This window comes from Drosophila obscura, unplaced genomic scaffold (assembly GCF_018151105.1).
Source record: "Drosophila obscura isolate BZ-5 IFL unplaced genomic scaffold, ASM1815110v1 contig_96, whole genome shotgun sequence".
Taxonomy (NCBI): domain Eukaryota; kingdom Metazoa; phylum Arthropoda; class Insecta; order Diptera; family Drosophilidae; genus Drosophila; species Drosophila obscura.
In genome coordinates this window covers 657,693-676,931 of record NW_024542890.1, presented here as the reverse complement: position 1 = coordinate 676,931, position 19,239 = coordinate 657,693, and the positions used below count along the sequence as shown (strand labels likewise).

General features: G+C 45.6%; 4 protein-coding genes across 8 annotated transcripts; 2 read left to right on the top strand and 2 right to left on the bottom strand.

Moving 5' to 3' along the window:
• Positions 1–115: 115 nt before the first annotated feature.
• On the top strand, positions 116–6,134 carry LOC111071889 (high affinity copper uptake protein 1). Of its 4 annotated transcripts, XR_005968583.1 has the most exons (7): positions 249–351; positions 3,461–3,542; positions 3,610–3,788; positions 3,858–4,105; positions 4,659–4,688; positions 5,289–5,668; positions 5,730–6,134. XR_005968583.1 is itself a non-coding variant. In XM_022363434.2 (6 exons), exons 2-6 carry the CDS (start codon positions 3,509–3,511, stop codon positions 5,488–5,490), a joined length of 693 nt encoding a protein of 230 aa, XP_022219126.1. In that variant the 5' UTR covers positions 116–225; positions 3,461–3,508; the 3' UTR covers positions 5,491–5,712. The 4 variants fall into 4 exon arrangements, 3 of the variants coding, with proteins under 3 accessions (XP_022219126.1, XP_022219123.1, XP_022219127.1); XM_022363434.2 differs by lacking the exons at positions 249–351; positions 5,730–6,134 and adding an exon at positions 116–225 and having other exon boundaries at positions 5,289–5,712; XM_022363431.2 differs by lacking the exon at positions 5,730–6,134 and having other exon boundaries at positions 5,289–5,712.
• A 1,686-nt stretch (positions 6,135–7,820) lies between these two features.
• Positions 7,821–14,080, bottom strand: LOC111071841 (luc7-like protein 3). 2 transcript variants are annotated; one of them, XR_005968582.1, is made up of 5 exons: positions 13,751–14,080; positions 12,550–13,541; positions 12,388–12,458; positions 11,718–12,271; positions 7,821–7,915 (listed from the first exon to the last, which is right to left on the bottom strand). XR_005968582.1 is itself a non-coding variant. In XM_022363372.2 (4 exons), exons 1-4 carry the CDS (start codon positions 13,850–13,852, stop codon positions 12,123–12,125), a joined length of 1,314 nt encoding a protein of 437 aa, XP_022219064.2. In that variant the 5' UTR covers positions 13,853–14,080; the 3' UTR covers positions 10,298–12,122. The 2 variants fall into 2 exon arrangements, 1 of the variants encoding a protein (XP_022219064.2); XM_022363372.2 differs by lacking the exon at positions 7,821–7,915 and having other exon boundaries at positions 10,298–12,271.
• Positions 14,081–14,237: 157 nt separating this feature from the next.
• Positions 14,238–17,086, top strand: LOC111071847 (DNA replication licensing factor Mcm6). Its single transcript, XM_022363379.2, has one exon. The coding sequence runs from the start codon at positions 14,377–14,379 to the stop codon at positions 16,819–16,821; it is 2,445 nt and encodes an 814-aa protein (XP_022219071.1). The 5' UTR covers positions 14,238–14,376; the 3' UTR covers positions 16,822–17,086.
• A 68-nt stretch (positions 17,087–17,154) lies between these two features.
• Positions 17,155–18,066, bottom strand: LOC111071848 (NADH dehydrogenase [ubiquinone] 1 beta subcomplex subunit 8, mitochondrial). Its single transcript, XM_022363380.1, has 3 exons — positions 17,901–18,066; positions 17,550–17,779; positions 17,155–17,484 (listed from the first exon to the last, which is right to left on the bottom strand). The coding sequence occupies exons 1-3, from the start codon at positions 17,983–17,985 to the stop codon at positions 17,272–17,274; spliced, it is 528 nt and encodes a 175-aa protein (XP_022219072.1). The 5' UTR covers positions 17,986–18,066; the 3' UTR covers positions 17,155–17,271.
• Positions 18,067–19,239: the final 1,173 nt, after the last annotated feature.

Genomic DNA, 19,239 nt, shown 5'->3' with positions numbered 1-19,239 from the left:
GATAGTGCTGATATATCGATAGATCGAGACAGCGGACTGGTCACACTTCGACTGCAACTATTTTATCTATTAATTTATTTAAAGTTTACTATTAAACCAACAAATAACCGTGTTGATGATGCAATTGAACACAATTGGCAATTCCTTTTTCAATGGGTTTATTTCTAACATTAAATGTACCCATTGCAGATCTTTGTGTGTCATTTTTTAGTGCCATTTTGTGCAGTAAGTATCGCGGTTTTGAATAATAAAACATATGTTTTCAATTAATTTATCAACAATCGTACGAACAAGTTGTCTGCGGGCGGACGTCGTGCGTATATTGTTTTATCAAAACGGCAAAGACAACAAGTAAGCCATTACAGTAGAATAAACAAAAGAGCTGGACAATTGCAGCAGCTTGATAATGTGCAAACAATTCTTAATCCATCGATACGCATACAACGGCAATGTGCTCACACGCACATGTGTGATTAAATAACACAAAAATGAAGCTGTATTCGTGGAAATAGCTCGCGTTTATTTAATAATTATCGTAACTAGATGGATGTTGTCGCAGAGGCCAACGGGGGCGTTGTCAACTAGTGGAAATCGTGATGCAGCCGGACCACTTTATGTGATGGCTACGGGGGGGGCTATTGCCTGTGCTACTATTCCAAGGGAGGCTCTCCCACCCACTGGAATTTAAAGCTAAGCATATGTACACACATACATATGTCTATAATATTTATGTTGAACGATAAAATGATATGTGCATGCTGCTGGAAATTTACTGAACAGTTGCTGCACTAATCTCGTGCGGGGTCTTTCCTCACACATTTTGCTGACAAAGACTGTGGTTTGTGGATTTTTTAATTGTTGATATTGTTTTAGCCACACATTCCGCTGAATCGGTACGTTGTTGCCGGCTTTCTCGCAGAATTGGCAGCATTAAAACAACATCCAGAATTTCATACCAGCTGCTGTAAGTATAGCGCCCACAACTACAGTTACAATTACAGCAAAGCTCTTATCGATAATCAAAGACGGAACGAAACGTTTGCATGCCGATTACGATTATCAGTGCTGCGATCACTTATCAGTGATTCGCCATTGAACCGTTATGCGTAAAACTACACACGCATGCGTGCGCTTGTGATTTCTTCGTTTCTTTTGATTGATTTAAATTTTAGATCGCAACTCGCTCTGACATAACATTCTTGCCCTCCTCTTTCTCGTTTCCCATTTCCCTGCTGCTCCATTTGCATCAACCGAAAATAATCGCCGTAGCTGCTGTCTCTGCATGCCTCGCTCTCTATTGCCTTGTCTCTGTCTCGTTTTATCTTTATGCTCGATTCCATGACATTTCGCAAAGCGATTGCAACGGTACAAGAGATCAAATGTGTATGTGTGTGTGTGTGTTGTGTTGTGCTTGGTTTTATGATATGGAAATGAAAAAATGTATGTAAGTTTGTGTGACTGTCGGGAAGTCTTGCAACATTCATTAATTTACTCTGCCATCAGCTGACGCAACGATGATAATTCCTGGGTATGGAAGAGATACATACATATGTACATATGTATGTACTTGACAGCGAGAGTCTGCGAGGGAATAAGGAACCGGTTTCACCCGTCTCCACCTCTGTCTATGTTTATTAAACCTATTCCAATATCTATGGAGTTGGACCCCGACAAAGCGAAGCTCTACGAACTATTGTGGAAATTCAAGTAACCAATTGTTGTGGAGCTGCACTCTTTTGGAGTGCGCTGATTTCGTTATCCCTCTCTAAAAATACCGTTAAAGCTCTCTTTCTCTCTATGACACTCAATTTCCCTTTCATTTTGCAGTCTTTGTCTGGGCCAAATCGAAAGCAAACCAAACCAAACGATACAATCCAATCCAACCAGTTGGGCCGGTCAGCGGACCACGACATTCCAAGGCTAGCCTCCGTCCAGCATTCCCAAACATATCACATACAGATGCTCAAAGCAAAATCATAGCATTCATTGCCCTCACCGTCCTCCAAAGTGCAATTGTCAGTTCAATTATGCTCCATTGAGATTTTCCCAGTGAGGCCTCGCGCGCACTTTAGCTGAAAGGGAAGCTGAAAGAGGAGCCGAAACTTGGGTGTGCACACTGTCGGCTGAGTTGAAAAATGATCTGGGGATGAGGATCGGACCACTACATCATATCGCGGCCCTAGTAACGTAGATATTGATGGTAGATATCAGCACTCGGCTTGCTGATAAAAACAAACATGCTTAATCGATCAAACAAAGCTGAACGGATCTGGCCTAGCTCTCAAACTTGTCAGCACAGCTAAGTCAGCAATGTGCGCACTTGTACAAGTGCAGTGAGTTTGCTTCTTTCTGAGATTTTACAATGTTACGACTACAGTGTGCGCGAGACCTAAGAATCTCCATATTTAAGATGAGATTTGAACGGGTTTTCCCCATTTAATCACTCCTTACACTCGTCTACAATCCAATTATAAAAGCATGAGCGAGAGAGATAGATGGAGAGCAAGTTGTCTAAGTACGTGGCTGTCATTTTCCCAGAATCTTACAGTCTACATATGTATGTATTATGTATGTATGGCCTGCAAGTTCCCAGATCTGGGTTTTTCAACGGTACCCACTTCGAGTGTAATAGCATGGAGCTTTGATTGCAACCACCACTTCCTTCGCGCTCGATATCAGCCAAATTTGCGGTAAACTTACACTCCCGGCATTGTCATCATTCCAATCAGATAGTTTCCCATGTCTGCGGTGGCCTGGAACATTTTTAATTTTTTACTGATTGCGGAAGGGCTAAGCCTTATCATAGTTGCTGCTTTTGCTTCTGCTGCTCCGATATGGAGGCACAGCAGACCGCAGACGCAGGCCCAGAAACACAGGCAGCCGAATAATGGGGTGAACCGCAATGCAAAATACGCGTAAACGAAATAAAAAGAGCAACGAGTCGAGAATTTCTGTGCCTGTGTCTGTTTCTGTTGCGTGCTACCATTTCAGAACCAGAGCATAAGCCCTTCGATACGTTGGCCGGACGGACTCAAGAAACGTCTGGAGCTAAAAGAGCCTGCCAAGCGGTGAGCAGGTATAGAATTCTCTCTATCTCTGTCTATCTTCATCTTCCGATATGGTTGTTTCGAAGGGGGTCTCGGAGCAAGGTCAAAAATAACTCGGCCAAAGCTGAACCACCCTCCATCTCCCGTTGGGAGGTATGTACGTGGAGTTATGCCAGACATTTCCATTTCGCATCGCATTCGAGTCCCACACAAAAGAAGTCGACGGGTGAATGGGAATGGGAAAGGGAATGGAAATGGAAATGGGAAAGGGAGGCAGTCGCTAACAAGAGATTGTCTTTCTAATTGAAATCTGAGTGAATGCGATTTGGGTTGGGTCGACAAACACGTGTCGTGTCGAATCAGTTTTAATGGCAAAATAATTCAGGTACGCAACTTTCTCTCCGGCACCGCAGGCAATAAGCGCAGATCAACGATAATCCACGATCAGAGCCACAGAAAAAATGGACCACGCCCATCACAGTTCGCCCAACGTTGGTAAGTACTCGGGGATAGGGGGAAACCCAAAGCGGTGAAATGTTAATGTAATCGCTTGTTCGAACAGATCATTCCATGCACCACGACCACGCTGGCATGCACCACGACCACAGCGGGATGGACAGCATCAGCCCCACCACCACCACCAGCACCGATCCCACGAGCCACGACATGCATGCGGGACACCATCACAGCGGCGGCGGTGGGGGCACGGGCACTGGCATGGAGCATATGATGTCCATGGCGGTAAGCAACGCATCCCGTGATGTGGCTTGAAACCCCGATTGATCTCCCTCTTGATCTGCTTGGGGATAGTTCCACTTTGGCTACAACGAGACGATCCTCTTCTCTTGGTGGCACATCGATACGGTGGCCGGTCTGATTGGGTCGATGATCGCCATCTTCCTGCTGGCCCTGCTGTACGAGGGGCTCAAGTACTACCGCGAGTATCTGTTCTGGAAGACGTATAACCTGCTCGAGTACCGCCCGGTGAAGGGTCCCCAGCACAATCCGGAGGCACCGCACCTGCCCTCCGCAGCGGCGGCTGCCCCATCCCCAGTACAGTGAGTACAATCCCGAGATTGGCTTCCGTGTTCCGCTGCCTGTTCTGTACATATATTTGTCTCTCCCGGGAATACCCCCGCGAAAGCGGTCTTCCAATGGTTATCGCATGCTTGATCTTTGTGCCCTGCTTTGTGGCCTCTGTTCTTGTACTTGTTGTAAATATTAATTTTAATGCTTTCTTCTTCTTTCTCGTTTTTGTTTTCGTTGCCGTTATCGTTACCGTTACCGTTAAACCCGTAAACGGTTACCGTTTTGCTCCCGCTCTTGTGGGTACCATCATCCGCATCCGCAACCACATCCACACATCACCATTATCCGTACCGCACCACGCGCCGCCGTTCTCCATTTGTAAATTCAATCCGCCAAACACGCTCATTCCGACCGCTTTCCCATTAAACGTAATCGCTGATTGAACTGTGATATATTGTATTCCAAATCTGTAACTGTACCTGTATCTGTATCCGTACCTGCATCTGTTTACTTGATCCGCGAACCCGAATCCGAATCCGAATACGAATCTGCAACTGTGACACGCTTCAATCGATCTTTTAGATACGTTGGCGAAGTTGTGCACAAGCAACCGTAAGTATCGCTGTTTCAGCCCTTTTCCAGTGCAATTTCTATAATTATTTAATTCTACCATCTTAAGTTTATTATGTATCGTATTACCCAGAGCTACATATGTTTACACATTTCACGCCTGGGGCTGACTCAGACGTCTACGTCTGTCCGATTGTCGATCGCCAGCACTTCATCAGAAGTGCAACGATGGCTAACCGAACGAGCGGACACACCTGTTTCCATCCCAGTTGATTAAGCCCACCCGTATTGGGTGACACGTCTGCCACAGATTGTGCCAGACTGTAATATGTAAATACGTATGACACATACACCAGTAAAGTGCACACACAGTAAAATTAGAATGTACGATAGGAGGCCAGCCTTAAACGTAGTCCTAACCCTAGTCTAGTGTAGATTAGCTGAACAACGACACATCGAAGGACGAACTGAACTGAACCCGCTCGAATATCGATCCCCTTTCTGTTCCGTTCTGTGCTATTCCGTTCCGTTTTGTTTTCGTTTCTGTTTCTGTTTCAGTTCTTGCCTGTCATCCTGAGCTTCTTTTCATCTTTTGTCCTTCCATTTTGATGTGATATCTAACTGCGACTATCCCTTCCATAGACCCTCGATGCTTTCGGTCAACCATCTGTACCAAACGCTGCTTCACATCCTGCAGGTGACGCTCTCCTTCCTGCTCATGCTGATCTTCATGACCTACAACGTCTGGCTTTGCCTGATGGTGGTGCTGGGCGCGGCAGTGGGCTACTTCCTCTTCTGCTGGAAGAAGTCCGTCATCGTGGATGTGACTGAGCACTGTCACTAGCAGCGGACCAGCCCGGACCGGGGCAGTCTCCGGTGTCTCACTCAGGAGGAGGAGCTGCCCGCAATCTAGATGGATGGATGGATGGTGCTAGGCTGGAAGGCCCGGAAGCTCTCACACATGCACATAAAGACACACTCACGCCCTACGCCCTGTCCTGCTCCTTGCTACTACTCTTTAGGTATTAGTCGAACTCTGGCCAGTGCTTGAACACTGCCTAACACTGGCACACTCGTTTCCAGCCAGGGCTGGGCAACACATTGTCCAAAACTGCCGCACTCTTACCCCTGGACTACTTTGAGGACAACTGTACAATTTCCTAGAAACTCAAAAGAAAACTGAACATTTAATCAGCGCATAGCCTTTCGAAGAGGATTTAAATGGATGTAGGGTAAAGATTAAGTTGAAAGTTGAAAATTGAACAAATTTTTCAGAACAAGAATTTAGAGAGCAAAGTGAAAAAAACTGTAGATACGCGCAAAATCAAGGCAATAATTTGTACAGAACTCATTCGATATTTTTTCGTAAAAATAACAACATACACAGATAATTCATAAAGTTTCCAATCCTGCGCCCCCAAACAAATATTTTTTATCAATCTTATTATTATACCATTTTGTATGCATATTATATTATTATGATCAATCTTATTATTTGGTAATAAAATCAATTTTTTTTTAATACCATTTCGTTGCGTTTGGTTCGTTTTGTTTGGTATCCTAAAAGACATTTTGTAAAAATATCCTCGATACTATACTATATATGTATGTACATGTGTTGGAAGTCCAATAATATCTTTAGGTGGCACAGGGTGTCCTTGACAACGATTCCTTCTGCATGCATTTATGTGCTCTACTCGATAGCCGGCGTTGTATTCAAGAACAAACTGTATTTTATAGGAAAATTCAATTCAGTGAGTTATTAAGTGGGAACTCAATTTCATCCCGCATTCCCTAAAGCAGCCCCTCAAGTCAGTTCGACTCGAAAGCCAAACCAGATCACAAATTTCTCTCGCTCACTCTGTCTGCTTTTCCCCTAAGCTGCTTTAGCCTGAAGTCTGGTGAAGTACTACCATAATTGACTGTACATATGCAACATAAGATATTCGATAGCTTGCTGCGAATGCGAAACTTTCTTCAATTCGAAATTTCAAAGCTCTATGAAGTTTACGAATGGACCTGTAAATATGTGAGCCGTACAGCTGTTCATGTTTCCATACACCATACACTTACATGCATATGTACACTCCTCCAGCTGATGATCGGTGTGCATTAATAGAAATAGATACATGCGTACGTATATTGTAGATGTTAAAAATATATAGCAAATACATACAGTAAAAAATGGCAAACAAATTTATAAATATGACTATTATTATTAACATTAAGTCCACCACGTATATGTATGTACATATATACATAAATAAATATACATCAAATATATTGTTAAAAAAAAGTAAGCTGTCATTGGATTCGGTGAAAACCTAGAAATGGGTGAACGAAAAGAAAACAACAGATTGGGGATTCGTTTTGATCTTTATTAGAAAATTATTGCGAGTCTCACTATTTAGAATGTTGTATCCTTACTCATAGCATACGTAAATCATACTTAAAAACATCTTTACATGACTACAGGCGTTCGATCGATAGATAGATAGATAAATAATTATTGATTCGTTAGGCTCTACATAATTGTCCTCAAACTCGATCTTTCCTCTAGGGACAGGAATAGGGATGCGCTTAGCCACGGAGAGATGGGGATTCAATTGAATTGATTAGTTTGCAAAATGGTCGTAACCAAAATGGGGAAAAGGAGTTAGTTGGGAAAGGCGCTCCAGCATTCACAAGCGCACCAGATCGGGCAGGTCGGAGGGGAAAGGGCTTTAAGCCTATGGACTCACTCCATAGTAGATCATGGGTCATGGGGTTCTGGTTCCGCCTGTGAAGGCTAGTCGTTATGTACATATCATTTATATATTTTTTGAATTAAGAGTTAAAGTGTGCACCCTATAGGCAGGGACGCTGATATTGTGGAAGATGCGTGGTAGGGATCAGTGAACGGGGGTCAGAGTCGAGGGCTATATATAGTTATAGATGAGACAAATAGAAATTCACCTCGTATGTCACATGCCTAATAATGTTCTACGCGTGTCCCTCTCTTCCGGTATCAGAGAATGGTGGAGAGTTGATCGTGGATTGCATCCAATTCAATTTGTAGATGGAGCGACGCGCGGCCTTGTCTGTCGTGAAGAAACATTTATGTGGGGGAGGTGTGGCATAGAAGTTACCTGGTGGGTTCTTCTTTCTATCTATATATATCTCTCTCTTTCACTTTTTCTTTCTCTCTCTCTCTCTCTCTCTTTCTTGACCCCAGATCCATATCCAAAGCCAGATCCAGATCCAGAGTATTCCGAATGTTCCTCCGGCTCCTGGAATGTTTGAGAAAGAGTTGTGTGAGTCGGAGTGAGCATTTGATCGGCGATTGATAGAAAGAGGGTTGTAGATTGGACAATTGGATTGGTGATCAGTTGATCAGGTTTTTATGACATACATATGTATATCCATATAATTTTATAGATATGTAATGTTTGTGTGTGTGTGTGTGTATCGGGACGGAAAAAAATAATGCAACTCTGAAGGCTTTACAGCTATGGGGGGAGGAAGTGGTTTGTGGGGTATTTTCTGATCACGTACACGCACACACACACACACACACATATAGTTGTACACTTGGATATCTTTTGCAATTATTCACTGGTCAAGGGCTTATTAGCACATTAAGTATTACTTATGTAGGTAGGTAGGTAGGTACATATGTATATTATCAAGGTCTAGGGTCAGTCACAATTTACCTGTGGATGAGTGTGGGGGGAAACTTGAGCATACGATACATACATACATACAAACACATGTATATACGATAACATATGTATATGGCACTCTGGATATGGTACACATAGAGGATGTTTGCTTTCCCTTTCTCCTGCTCTGTTTCTGTCTCTGTCGCTGTCGCTGTCGCTCTGCACTGTTCGCTGTCTCCCTCTGCCTACCATCGCACGCATTGGGGCACGCTTCATTGATTGATTCATTAGATTTTCATTTTCATATTGATTTGCATTTGATTTGATTTGATGTGATTTGATGTGATTCGTCAGTGCAATTACCTCGTGTGTTGGTGTTCTTCTAAAGATTCCACCCTTTTGGAGGGAATACTTTTCTTGGGGATGGATACCTTGGGTATAAGTATGTATGTGGAACCAGGGGCGGATGGATTAGGGCTCTTGGATTAGCTGCACTCTTTGGTATGGAGAGCACAAGCACAACGGCGGCATTAAGGGAAGAACAAACATGAAGCATCAGGCGCTAAGTACGTAAATAGATACATACATACATACATACATACGACGGCAAGCCGAAGTATTCTCTCGAGTACCCTTTCCAATTGGATGTGAACATGCGATAATATTTAAGTAGAAGGATGGAATGCAATGGAATCGAATCGAATGGTATCGAATCATCTCAAAGGGTTCTGTTTCAGCTTCGGGCTCGGTTTCGGTTTCGGTTCCGGTTCAAATACGAATACAGGAAAGGGCATCAAGGGCACACATAAATGTCCAGGAATGTTCGGTCTCTCATTAATCTGCTTGTGCGTCTCCTGCTCTCGGGAAGGGGACTACGACTACATACCTCCGAGGGACGACGACCCACACAATGCTCCATATTCAGCTCTAGCACATGCAATCCGTTTCTCAATATATATACATATATTTATATGTATACATATATATATATAATATGTATAAACATTCATATGGTTGTGTGTGTGTGTGTGTGTGTGTTGTGTGTGTGTGTGTGCGAGTGTTTGCGGTGGAGTGGGGATTGCATGAGATGCGTGGGTGGGTGAGTGAATCTGTATCTGTTGGGTTAGTTAAGCGCAAAGTAGAGATAACGGAATGACTTTGTAAATACCTGTTTCAGTTACTGTTTTGGTTTCGGCCAAAAGTCAGCCAAACATCCTAAATATTTGTATGTACATTTTGTATCTGTCTGGCGAGCACTCTTTCAGTCACACATATGTATGTATGTACATATGTAGGTACATACATATGCATAGAGATTGCTCGTACTGTCCGCTACAAACAGATGCCCGCCCTCTCAGCTAACTAAATCCTTAACCTATTCTCTAATAAAGCAGTGCAACGTAGTCCTGTTTTTCATTTATTCTATGAGTAGATACATTTATGTACACACGTACGATCTGGCAGATAGATGATCACCATGGCCAATCCCAGTCAATATAATCTATTCGTGGGGATAGAGTTTGATGTTTATCTCCATTTTCAATTAATCTATAAAACGAAATATTCACACCTCATCTTACTCCCTACTTCTATATACATGTACATACGTACAGCTGTTGTCAAAATAATAGTAGTGCCAATATGACTTTTCATATATCCCAAAAAAAGGAATTACGAGCACTTCCCCGTAATAATTTTAGATCTTTTAGAGACTACCTTAATTGCAAATTGTAATAATAGAAAACAACTCTGAATAAGCCATCAACATTTTTAGAAAAAAATTAAAATGTTTAAGTACCTCCAAAATGCAAGACTACGGTCTAAAAAAAATTGTCTAAGAATGTTCTTTATACCCAATATAACAACTGTATATTCGCAGTTAGCTTTAAGCTTTATTTGAGTAGCCTATGTTAGCTCTATCGTCTGCACGACGCTTTGGCATGGAGCTAACTCAATTTTGCTATCTTTCTACAGAAATCGTCCTCCAGGACCTTTGTAAAACGTCCCAAAGCTGATTGTGTTATTTATTAGACTTTTGCTCTCATATGTATAACATCATAAATTCTCTATTAGACTGAGATTCACTCCAATAAATTTACTGTATTGGCAGCGAACCACTCTTTGGCAACTTTGCGGCTGTCCTTCGGATCTTTTTTCTCCTCGGACGTCCAAATTAGTTGCATATCCTCAGACGCATAAGGTAGAATAATTTCGGTCGATATTTGAATGTATAAATGACGATCCAATATGTTTTTAACACACATAATGGTCGAATTCCGTATCTGGAAAATCTCGCCCAAAACATTGTTTACGGAAGCAGTTTTCAGAAAACCGTGGTTGTCTTAGATACTAACGAGATACCAGGCTACAAAAAACAAAACAATTTTAAACTAGTTCGAATATAAAATATTCTTCCACTTTTACACTGGTCAATTTGGGTATTCCACAGTAAACATTTTTTCCTATGGCTTCGTGTCATTATATTAAAATCTTAATCGCTTCTTCTAATGGTTTCGGTACTAGTTTCAAAATTAAACATTTTTTTAATGCTGCAGCAGGAGCAAAATGGTCGCACCTCACCTGTCGTAATGGTTGGTCTACTGATATTTTGTCGAATAACTTCTTTGATCGCGTGTTTTGCTTTATGGTTCTTATTTATTATCATTTCTGATCATAATAGCTAAACAACCAATAGTGATTATCATCTCGAAATATTACTTTCCTACTGAAACGAGTCCTTTAAGCACGAAGCTTTCTCCGCCCTAGAGTGTTTGCCACGCCCCACGACACCGGTACCAAATGACCAAAAACGAAACTAAAAAAGCTTGAAACTGTTAAATAAACCATTCATGTTTTGTTTAAAAACAAAAGTTTTGCATAAAATTCTGTAGATTTCATAATTTTCGGTAGCACTACTATTATTTTGACCGCAACTGTAGATATGTATGCACATCTACATTGATGTATGTATGATCCTCTCTTCCCAGTATTGAATGAACAAATATATGGGGGGGATAGCTCAAGTATTTCAACATCCGTTTCTGTACAATTCCCATTCCCATTCAATCAAGAGTGAAAATATTCGACGGTTTCTCTCTCTCTCTCTCTCCCTTCCCTATCCTGCTAAATCTATACTTCACATGTCATCTCAGTTCGGTTCTGACTTTACAATTCATCACAACAGTGCTCAAGGCTCCTCTTTCTATGGTGTAAATGTCGTACTTGGATTCTGCCTGTCTGGCGCGGTCTTTGTTTCTGGTTCAGTTTCACAATGGAGAGTGGAGAGTTACATAGTTATTCTGGTATGTATGCGTACACGGGAATCATTTATGTATATTTAAACAATATAGAGCTTGTGGTATTTCTACGGTGTGAAGTGGTACGGTACGGTACGGTAGGTGATACCGGGAGTAGCAAGTGTTCGACTCACCTCATTGGCCTTGCTCTGGCAAGGATCTGATCTCGCCTGCCAGTTCAGTTCACTCTCATTCACTCTGAATCTGTTTCTTTTTTACTGTTCTGATACATGTTACTTGAAATTTTGTTAATTATTTTTGGGGTACCTCGATGGTGGTGTTTCTTCTTCGGTTTCAGTTTCGATTTCGGCTGCAGCAGCAATGGGGAAGAGACGTAAACTCGGGCACATTGCTTGCTTGTGCTTGCTGTGGATGCGCGGATGCGTTGGGTACATTGGGTTAGCTACAAGGACCGCGGATACTGCTGAGCTCGTGTTGGTTTTCTCGGATTTTGGTGTGCTTCTGCATCTTCTTCTTCTTCTTCTGCTTCTGGCCTAGAGTTTCAGCTTAAGTGCTAACCGTCTCAACGTTTTTGGTCTCTAGTAGCGGCTGCGGCTGCGACTGCGACCGTGTCGCTCGCGGCTGTCGTGCCGATAGTGGCTGTGGTTGTGGTGCCTGCTCCGGTTGCTGTTGTTGCTGTTGCTCCCACTGCGCGAGTACGAGTGGCCGTGGTGCGACTTGTGGTGATCTGAAAGCAATAAAATATTCAGATGATCCAGAAATACAAAGACGTCGAGGCTCCCAGGCTTCACTGAGACTCAGACTCCGTTCGAGTCAGAGTGAGAGCCCCGCTCGCTCACTTACGATGTCGCCTGTCTGAGGTCTGGCGGTTCTGGACATAGTCGCGACTGCGCTCCCGATAGTCGCGCGGCTCGCTGATGGATGGCCATCGGAAAAGAGAGACAGAACAGAATAATGGTTAGTACTATGGCAGGCTGATGAACAGTCAGTGCGGAATCTGGTTACCGTCTATTGTCGTATGAGTTAAAGCGCTGGCCCCGACCCTCGCGCCGTCTTCGTTCCTCCTGCTCGCGTTCCTGCTCGCGCTCCTGGTCGCGCTCCTTCTGCCGCTCGTCGTTGATTTCTGCCACCGCGTTGCGCACCTTAGAGTAGCCCAGGTGCTGTTTTCCCATCAGATGGTCTTCAATGCGCTGCTGAGCATCGCCCACAATCAGAAAGGCGCCGCAGATCTCGCACACCTTCATCTGTTTCTCGGGCAGGGCTTCGTGCGACCAATTTGACTGCGACTTGTTGTCTGTATTGTCTGACTTGTTCTCCCCATCTGCTCCTGGGCCTGCTCCACTTCCAGTTGCCTCTGGGACCATTTCGGTTGGGGAGGCTGCTACTGCTATTGCCGCGGCTGCTGCTGCTTCGTCGGCCAAATCAGTGGCGGCTGGGTTTGGGGTTGTGGTTGGGGTGCTGTCATGGATCGCTGGGACATCGCTGAAGCTTGTCCCGGGACTGGGCATGGGATCGTCCGCACTAGTCGGGTCCGGGGCAATCATCTTGCTGTTTGCCTTTCGGCTGGCATCGTACTGCTGCAACAGTTGCTCCTTCTCCTCCTTGACCTCCTCGCAGAGCGTCATCAGATCTTGGGCCTGGTCAACATCACCGCGGATGCCAGCCTCTTCGGCTTCCGCCAACAGCTTGCTGATGCGGGCATTCAGAGTGTTCAACTGGTCCTGATGCTTGCTCAGTTGTAGCGACGGCGGCGGCTGATCGCGCTGCATTAGCTGCAGACGCTGCTTACCCTTTTGGATCTTTCTGTCCACGTCGTGCAGCATCACGTTGCAGAAGCGAAGGAACTCATCCTCGTACTGGCGCTTCCGTGCAGGACGCGCCTCCTCGTAGAGATGTTTGGCCTCCTCGTCGTGAATGCGGGCGCAGGGGCCGAGATCGGCACGTGTGTTGATGAAGAGATCGTGCGGGCAGAACTTTACGTTGTAGAACTGACAAAACTGCAATGAATACACATGTAGAAGGAATAACGTCTGCAAGGTCAGCCAGGCCCCACCACATATATAAATACATATACATATGTATACATATATATATATTACACATGAGCGGGGATGACTGGATATGATATTGTAGCCGGCAGCGAAGAGGCGCATCCATAGCACGAATGCGAGTGGAAAGTCTAATGCTGCAGGCAGCGCACACTCACCTCCGGATCCTCCCAGTTCACCTTGAGTCCTGCCTCCGAAGGATGCAAGTTCCGATTGCGGCCCATTAGCTCATCGAGCATTTGTCTGGCAGCGTCCACCATTTTCGGTATCTTCCCTGGTGGACAGGGCCAATGACTGTGGGATCGTAGGCGGGAAGGGGGCAGGTGGTGGCAAGATAGATTAAGTACTTGGGGCAGGTAATGTGGCCTCCGTTTCAATTTGACCGAAAGTCGTGATCTCTCCCCCCGCGCTGCACAATATTTCCCAGTTTTTTTTATCAGAGAATCAATAAATTTGACGTCTCCACAGTGTGACCGCGGATTTGTCGATATAATATACCGCCTGAACCCTCAGAAATATACCAAAATATTAATTAAATCCTAGGGACGGTACTATTGAATAGTCTGGCCGACTCTGTGGCAGCCTCGTGCGCGTAATAGCACGAAATTGGCGGCGTTGCCACTCATTGCGCATGCCAAAGCGAGGCTGTCAGAAAACGGCGCCAAAATTGGCAAAAAAAAAAAAACTCGCAGCTGTAAACATTAGTGATCATCGCATCGCATCTGAGATTTGTTGCGTTTGAATTTAGTTTACACAAATACAGAGCTAAGTTTTGAGTAGAACCATGGATGTTGCAGATGCACAGATCGGTCAGCTTCGCGTCAAAGATGAGGTGGGCATACGCACACAGAAACTATTTCAAGATTTCCTCGAAGAGTTCAAGGAGGATGGCGAAATCAAGTATACACGTCCCGCCGCCAATCTGGAGTCGCCCGATCGCTGCACCCTCGAGGTGAGCTTCGAAGATGTGGAGAAGTACGACCAGAACCTAGCCACGGCCATCATCGAGGAGTACTACCACGTCTACCCGTTCCTCTGCCAGTCGGTATCCAACTACGTAAAAGATCGCATCGGCCTCAAGACGAACAAGGACTGCTATGTGGCCTTCACGGAGGTGCCGACGCGCCACAAGGTGCGTGATCTGACCACTTCGAAGATTGGCACCCTCATCCGCATTTCCGGCCAGGTGGTGCGCACGCATCCCGTCCACCCGGAGCTCGTTTCGGGCACCTTCATGTGCCTGGACTGCCAGACCGAGATCCGCAACGTGGAGCAGCAGTTCAAGTTCACCAATCCCACCATCTGCCGCAATCCCGTTTGCTCCAACCGCCGCCGCTTCATGCTCGATGTGGAGAAGAGCCTCTTCCTCGACTTTCAGAAGATCCGTATCCAGGAGACGCAGGCGGAGCTGCCCCGCGGCTGCATTCCGCGTGCAGTTGAGATTATTCTGCGCTCCGAGCTCGTGGAGACCGTCCAGGCTGGCGATCGCTACGACTTCACTGGCACTCTCATCGTGGTACCCGATGTCAGTGTGCTGGCAATGCCCGGCACCAAGGCCGAGTCCGGCTCCCGACACAAGCCCGGAGAGGGTATGGAGGGAGTCACCGGATTGAAGGCCCTGGGCATGCGAGAGCTCAACTATCGCATGGCCTTCCTGGCCTGCAGCGTCCAGGCTACCACGGCGCGCTTCGGTGGCACAGATCTGCCGATGTCTGAGGTCACCGCCGAGGACATGAAGAAGCAGATGACGGACGCCGAGTGGCACAAGATCTACGAGATGTCCAAGGACCGCAACCTGTACCAGAACCTGATCACCTGCCTCTTCCCCTCCATCTACGGCAACGACGAGGTGAAGCGTGGCATTCTGCTACAGCTGTTCGGAGGCGTGGCCAAGACCACCATAGAGAAGACCTCGCTCCGTGGCGACGTCAACGTCTGCATTGTCGGCGATCCCAGCACGGCCAAGTCGCAGTTCCTCAAGCAGGTGTCGGACTTCTCACCACGCGCCATCTACACTTCGGGGAAGGCCTCATCGGCGGCTGGTCTGACAGCCGCGGTGGTGCGCGACGAGGAGAGTTTCGACTTTGTGATCGAGGCGGGCGCCCTTATGTTGGCCGACAACGGCATCTGCTGCATCGACGAATTTGACAAGATGGACTTGCGCGACCAGGTGGCCATACACGAGGCCATGGAGCAACAGACGATCTCGATTGCCCGCGCCGGAGTCCGGGCCACGCTGAATGCCCGCACCTCGATCCTGGCCGCTGCCAATCCCATCAATGGCCGCTACGACCGTTCCAAGAGCCTGCAGCAGAACATCCAGCTGTCGGCCCCGATCATGTCTCGCTTCGATTTGTTCTTTATCCTGGTCGACGAGTGCAACGAGGTGGTGGACTATGCCATTGCCCGGAAGATTGTGGACCTCCACTCGAACATAGAAGAGTCGGTGGAGCGGGCCTACAGCCGCGAAGAGGTGCTGCGCTACGTGACCTTCGCTCGCCAGTTTAAGCCGATCATCGGCCAGGAGGCCGGCAAGATGCTGGTGGAGAACTACGGCCATCTGCGGCAGCGCGATACGGGCACCGCCGGCCGTAGCACCTGGCGGATCACCGTCCGTCAGCTGGAGTCTATGATCCGGCTGAGCGAGGCCATGGCCAAGCTGGAGTGCTCGAATCGAGTGCTGGAGCGGCACGTCAAGGAGGCCTTCCGTTTGCTGAACAAGTCGATCATCCGCGTGGAGCAGCCCGACATCCACTTGGACGATGACGAGGATCTGGACGTGGACGATGGCATTCAGGATGATATGGACATGGAGAACAACGGGGCTGCGGCCAACACTGATGCCGATGCCTTGGACACTTCCGGCGCCGCCACTGTCCAGAAGAAGTTCACCCTCTCCTTCGAGGACTACAAGAACCTATCCACAATGCTGGTGCTGCACATGCGTGGCGAGGAGGCCCGCTGCGAGGTTGAGGGCAGCGACTCTGGCATGAAGCGCAGTGATGTGGTCACCTGGTATCTGGAACAGGTCGCCGACCAGATCGAGTCAGAGGACGAGCTCATCTCGCGCAAGAACCTCATCGAGAAGCTGATCGATCGCCTCATTTACCACGACCAGGTAATCATTCCCCTCAAGACATCCAACCTGTCCAGGATCAAGGGCCCGGCCGAGGAGCAAGTGGACAATGATCCCCTCCTAGTGGTCCATCCCAACTACGTCGTCGAGTAACTCTCTCCACCCACATCCATCATCATACTCGTAACTAGTTTTTAGAATCGTGTTTTCTCTTCCGTATTTTCCGTATTTTGTTGCACCCATTTCTTATATATGGGTTAGATATGTAGCTCTGTAAGTTACTCTGAAGCACACTGTTAAGTTTAGCTCTAAGTTTTCACCATTTTCATTAGCTACTGGTCGTCCTGTGTCATCCAGGGTGGTCGAATTGCAAACCAGTTCTTGAATTTTTGTTTCTGCCTAATAAACGTTCACCAACAATTAATTTTGATAGCCTCGTCGCTAATTTCCAAGAAACATGCATATGCATGTTCGTACACATTCGAATTCGGGGATTGGTTTCTTTTCAGTTTAATTTTACAGATGCATGGATAAATTGCCTATGAAGTAGAAGGGACTGAGCACCGCAGAGCCGGCGACCGGGCGAGTAAATCCCCCAAACAGTTACTTCTCAAAGGTGTAGTGCTTGACGCCATCAGCCGGATATTGCTTGGCGGCCACGGGACGATACATTTTCTTGTCCTCCAGCCAGTAGTAGAGGGCCAGGCAGCCGGACATGACGCCCACAAAGCTCAAGACGTAGTACGAGGTGCTATAGCGGGGCTGCTCGGCCTGTGAGTAGCGGTCTTCGCTGTACAAGTCATGATCCGCCGAGATCTGGAAAAGGTATAATGCAAATTTATAGATATTGTCAATGTTTTCCCGCCAATGTGACTACTCACGGGCTCGTGGAGGTTGCGCTTGTGCTCGGGATAGTCCCAGGGATAGTAGCTATCCTTATTCTCCACACCTAGGCCGCCGCCAACCTTCGGGTAGTCGCCATAGCCCAAGCCGTCGTCGGCATAGGGCTTGTACTCTTCTGGCAGAAGATAGTACTTTTTGGCGGCTGCCTCACGCTCTTTCTCTGTCTTTGGGAATGGGGCTGGCTTATAGTCCTTGTTCCATCCAGCCACTATGCAATGAGAACGAAAGTACGGCTGTAGTGTAGTCTTTCACAGCGTACAAAAGTTACGTAAACAAAACAGAATGCCGGACCCACAGATGTCACATTTTTTGGCCTAGGGAAAACTTACTGCTGCGCACCATCTGGCGGGCCAGGGCGGGATTAGCCGCACACAATTTATGTGCCAGGCACACAGACTTCACAAACGCCGACATTTCGAGCTCCTTTCAAAAAATGTAAAGTTTTTCTCTTTCCTACAGCGATTGGAACAGTAGACACAGCTCAGCTGTTCTGGAGATGGGATTCGTGCCGATAGTTTTCTGCACGCTGTAGATGGTCTCGTGCTGATAAGCCTCCTCGGTGAGGCGCGTATTCCACTACACTTAAATTTGAGACTGTGTGACCAGCAATAGAAACCTAGCAGGCAGTGAGAGTGAGAGGCATGTATAATTGTGTTGCAATCGAATTGATGTTTGAATTTTTACTTTTTGAAAAGTCCGATTCAGTTTGAAGTACTAGCAAAGGAAACGTTTTGGGACGTTTCGCTTGTATTAAGTGATACATATGCATATATATTGAACTAGTAGACCCGCGCGCTTCGCCGCTTACTAAATTCATTTAATATTTAGGAATTCATCGATATAAACAAACAAAAGCAACAAATATACTTACACAAATTGCAATTTTTTCAGAAAACAATTTTTCATACAAAAAGGAATAAAAAACAAAATCTATCATTAAATCAAACACACATTTTTAGACCAAATTTTAGATTTTTGTTTGATTAATTTTTACTTTTCGAGAGACCTATTTATAAAAAAGTAAAAACTTTTGTATAGAAAAAATGCCACATACTCTGGCTATCATTTAAAAAACCGCATGCAATTTGGTGCACGCGTTGCGGAGATAGCCGCTTACACGCAATTTTTTTCTACAAATTTATAGTATAGTTAGGTATTTATATAGCCATTCTGTCTGTCCATCTTCTTTGTTGCCTAGCTCTCAGAGACTATAAGAGCTAGATTTCACACTGAAAAGGTATATTTAAAACTTTCAATGTTTCAACTTCTTCCTTTTTAAAGCCATAGTTTTTTCCAGGAATAAGAAAAGAGGCGATATATCTTGTAATAAATATTCCTTCAGAAATATCTACATACGAGCTCAGATTTGTACAGTGGTCTTGAAAAACACTTTTGGTGCCAGCCACACGGTTTCTTCACCTGGTTAGAACATGATTGATGTCGAATTACAATTTCTAAAGTTATGCTTAGTTTAATTCTTGCAGAGTACAGTTTTAACAATGGCATCAAAAACACGAATAGTACTGAACAATTCACAACCCAGAAGAGCCACTCCCAACTCTTCTCTTACAGATTTAAGGGCACAAATATATTTCTTTTCTCTCTCTCACACTGCAACCTTTTCCCACAATGTTTTTATATTTTGTCTCAGGGCCTGAACTTGTAGTG

Coding starts and splice junctions, on each gene's coding strand:
- LOC111071889 (XM_022363434.2), top strand. CDS start 3,509: ATGGACCACGCCCATCACAGTTCGCCCAACGTTG. Junction 3,543..3,609: donor TCACAGTTCGCCCAACGTTG/GTAAGTACTCGG, acceptor TTGTTCGAACAG/ATCATTCCATGCACCACGAC. Junction 3,789..3,857: donor AGCATATGATGTCCATGGCG/GTAAGCAACGCA, acceptor GCTTGGGGATAG/TTCCACTTTGGCTACAACGA.
- LOC111071841 (XM_022363372.2), bottom strand. CDS start 13,852: ATGGTGGACGCTGCCAGACAAATGCTCGATGAGCTAATGGGCCGCAAT. Junction 12,459..12,549: donor AACTCATACGACAATAGACG/GTAACCAGATTC, acceptor GCCATCCATCAG/CGAGCCGCGCGACTATCGGG. Junction 12,272..12,387: donor GACCTCAGACAGGCGACATC/GTAAGTGAGCGA, acceptor TATTGCTTTCAG/ATCACCACAAGTCGCACCAC.
- LOC111071847 (XM_022363379.2), top strand. CDS start 14,377: ATGGATGTTGCAGATGCACAGATCGGTCAGCTTCGCGTCAAAGATGAG.
- LOC111071848 (XM_022363380.1), bottom strand. CDS start 17,985: ATGTCGGCGTTTGTGAAGTCTGTGTGCCTGGCACATAAATTGTGTGCG. Junction 17,780..17,900: donor CCGCCAGATGGTGCGCAGCA/GTAAGTTTTCCC, acceptor CTCATTGCATAG/TGGCTGGATGGAACAAGGAC. Junction 17,485..17,549: donor AGCGCAACCTCCACGAGCCC/GTGAGTAGTCAC, acceptor TACCTTTTCCAG/ATCTCGGCGGATCATGACTT.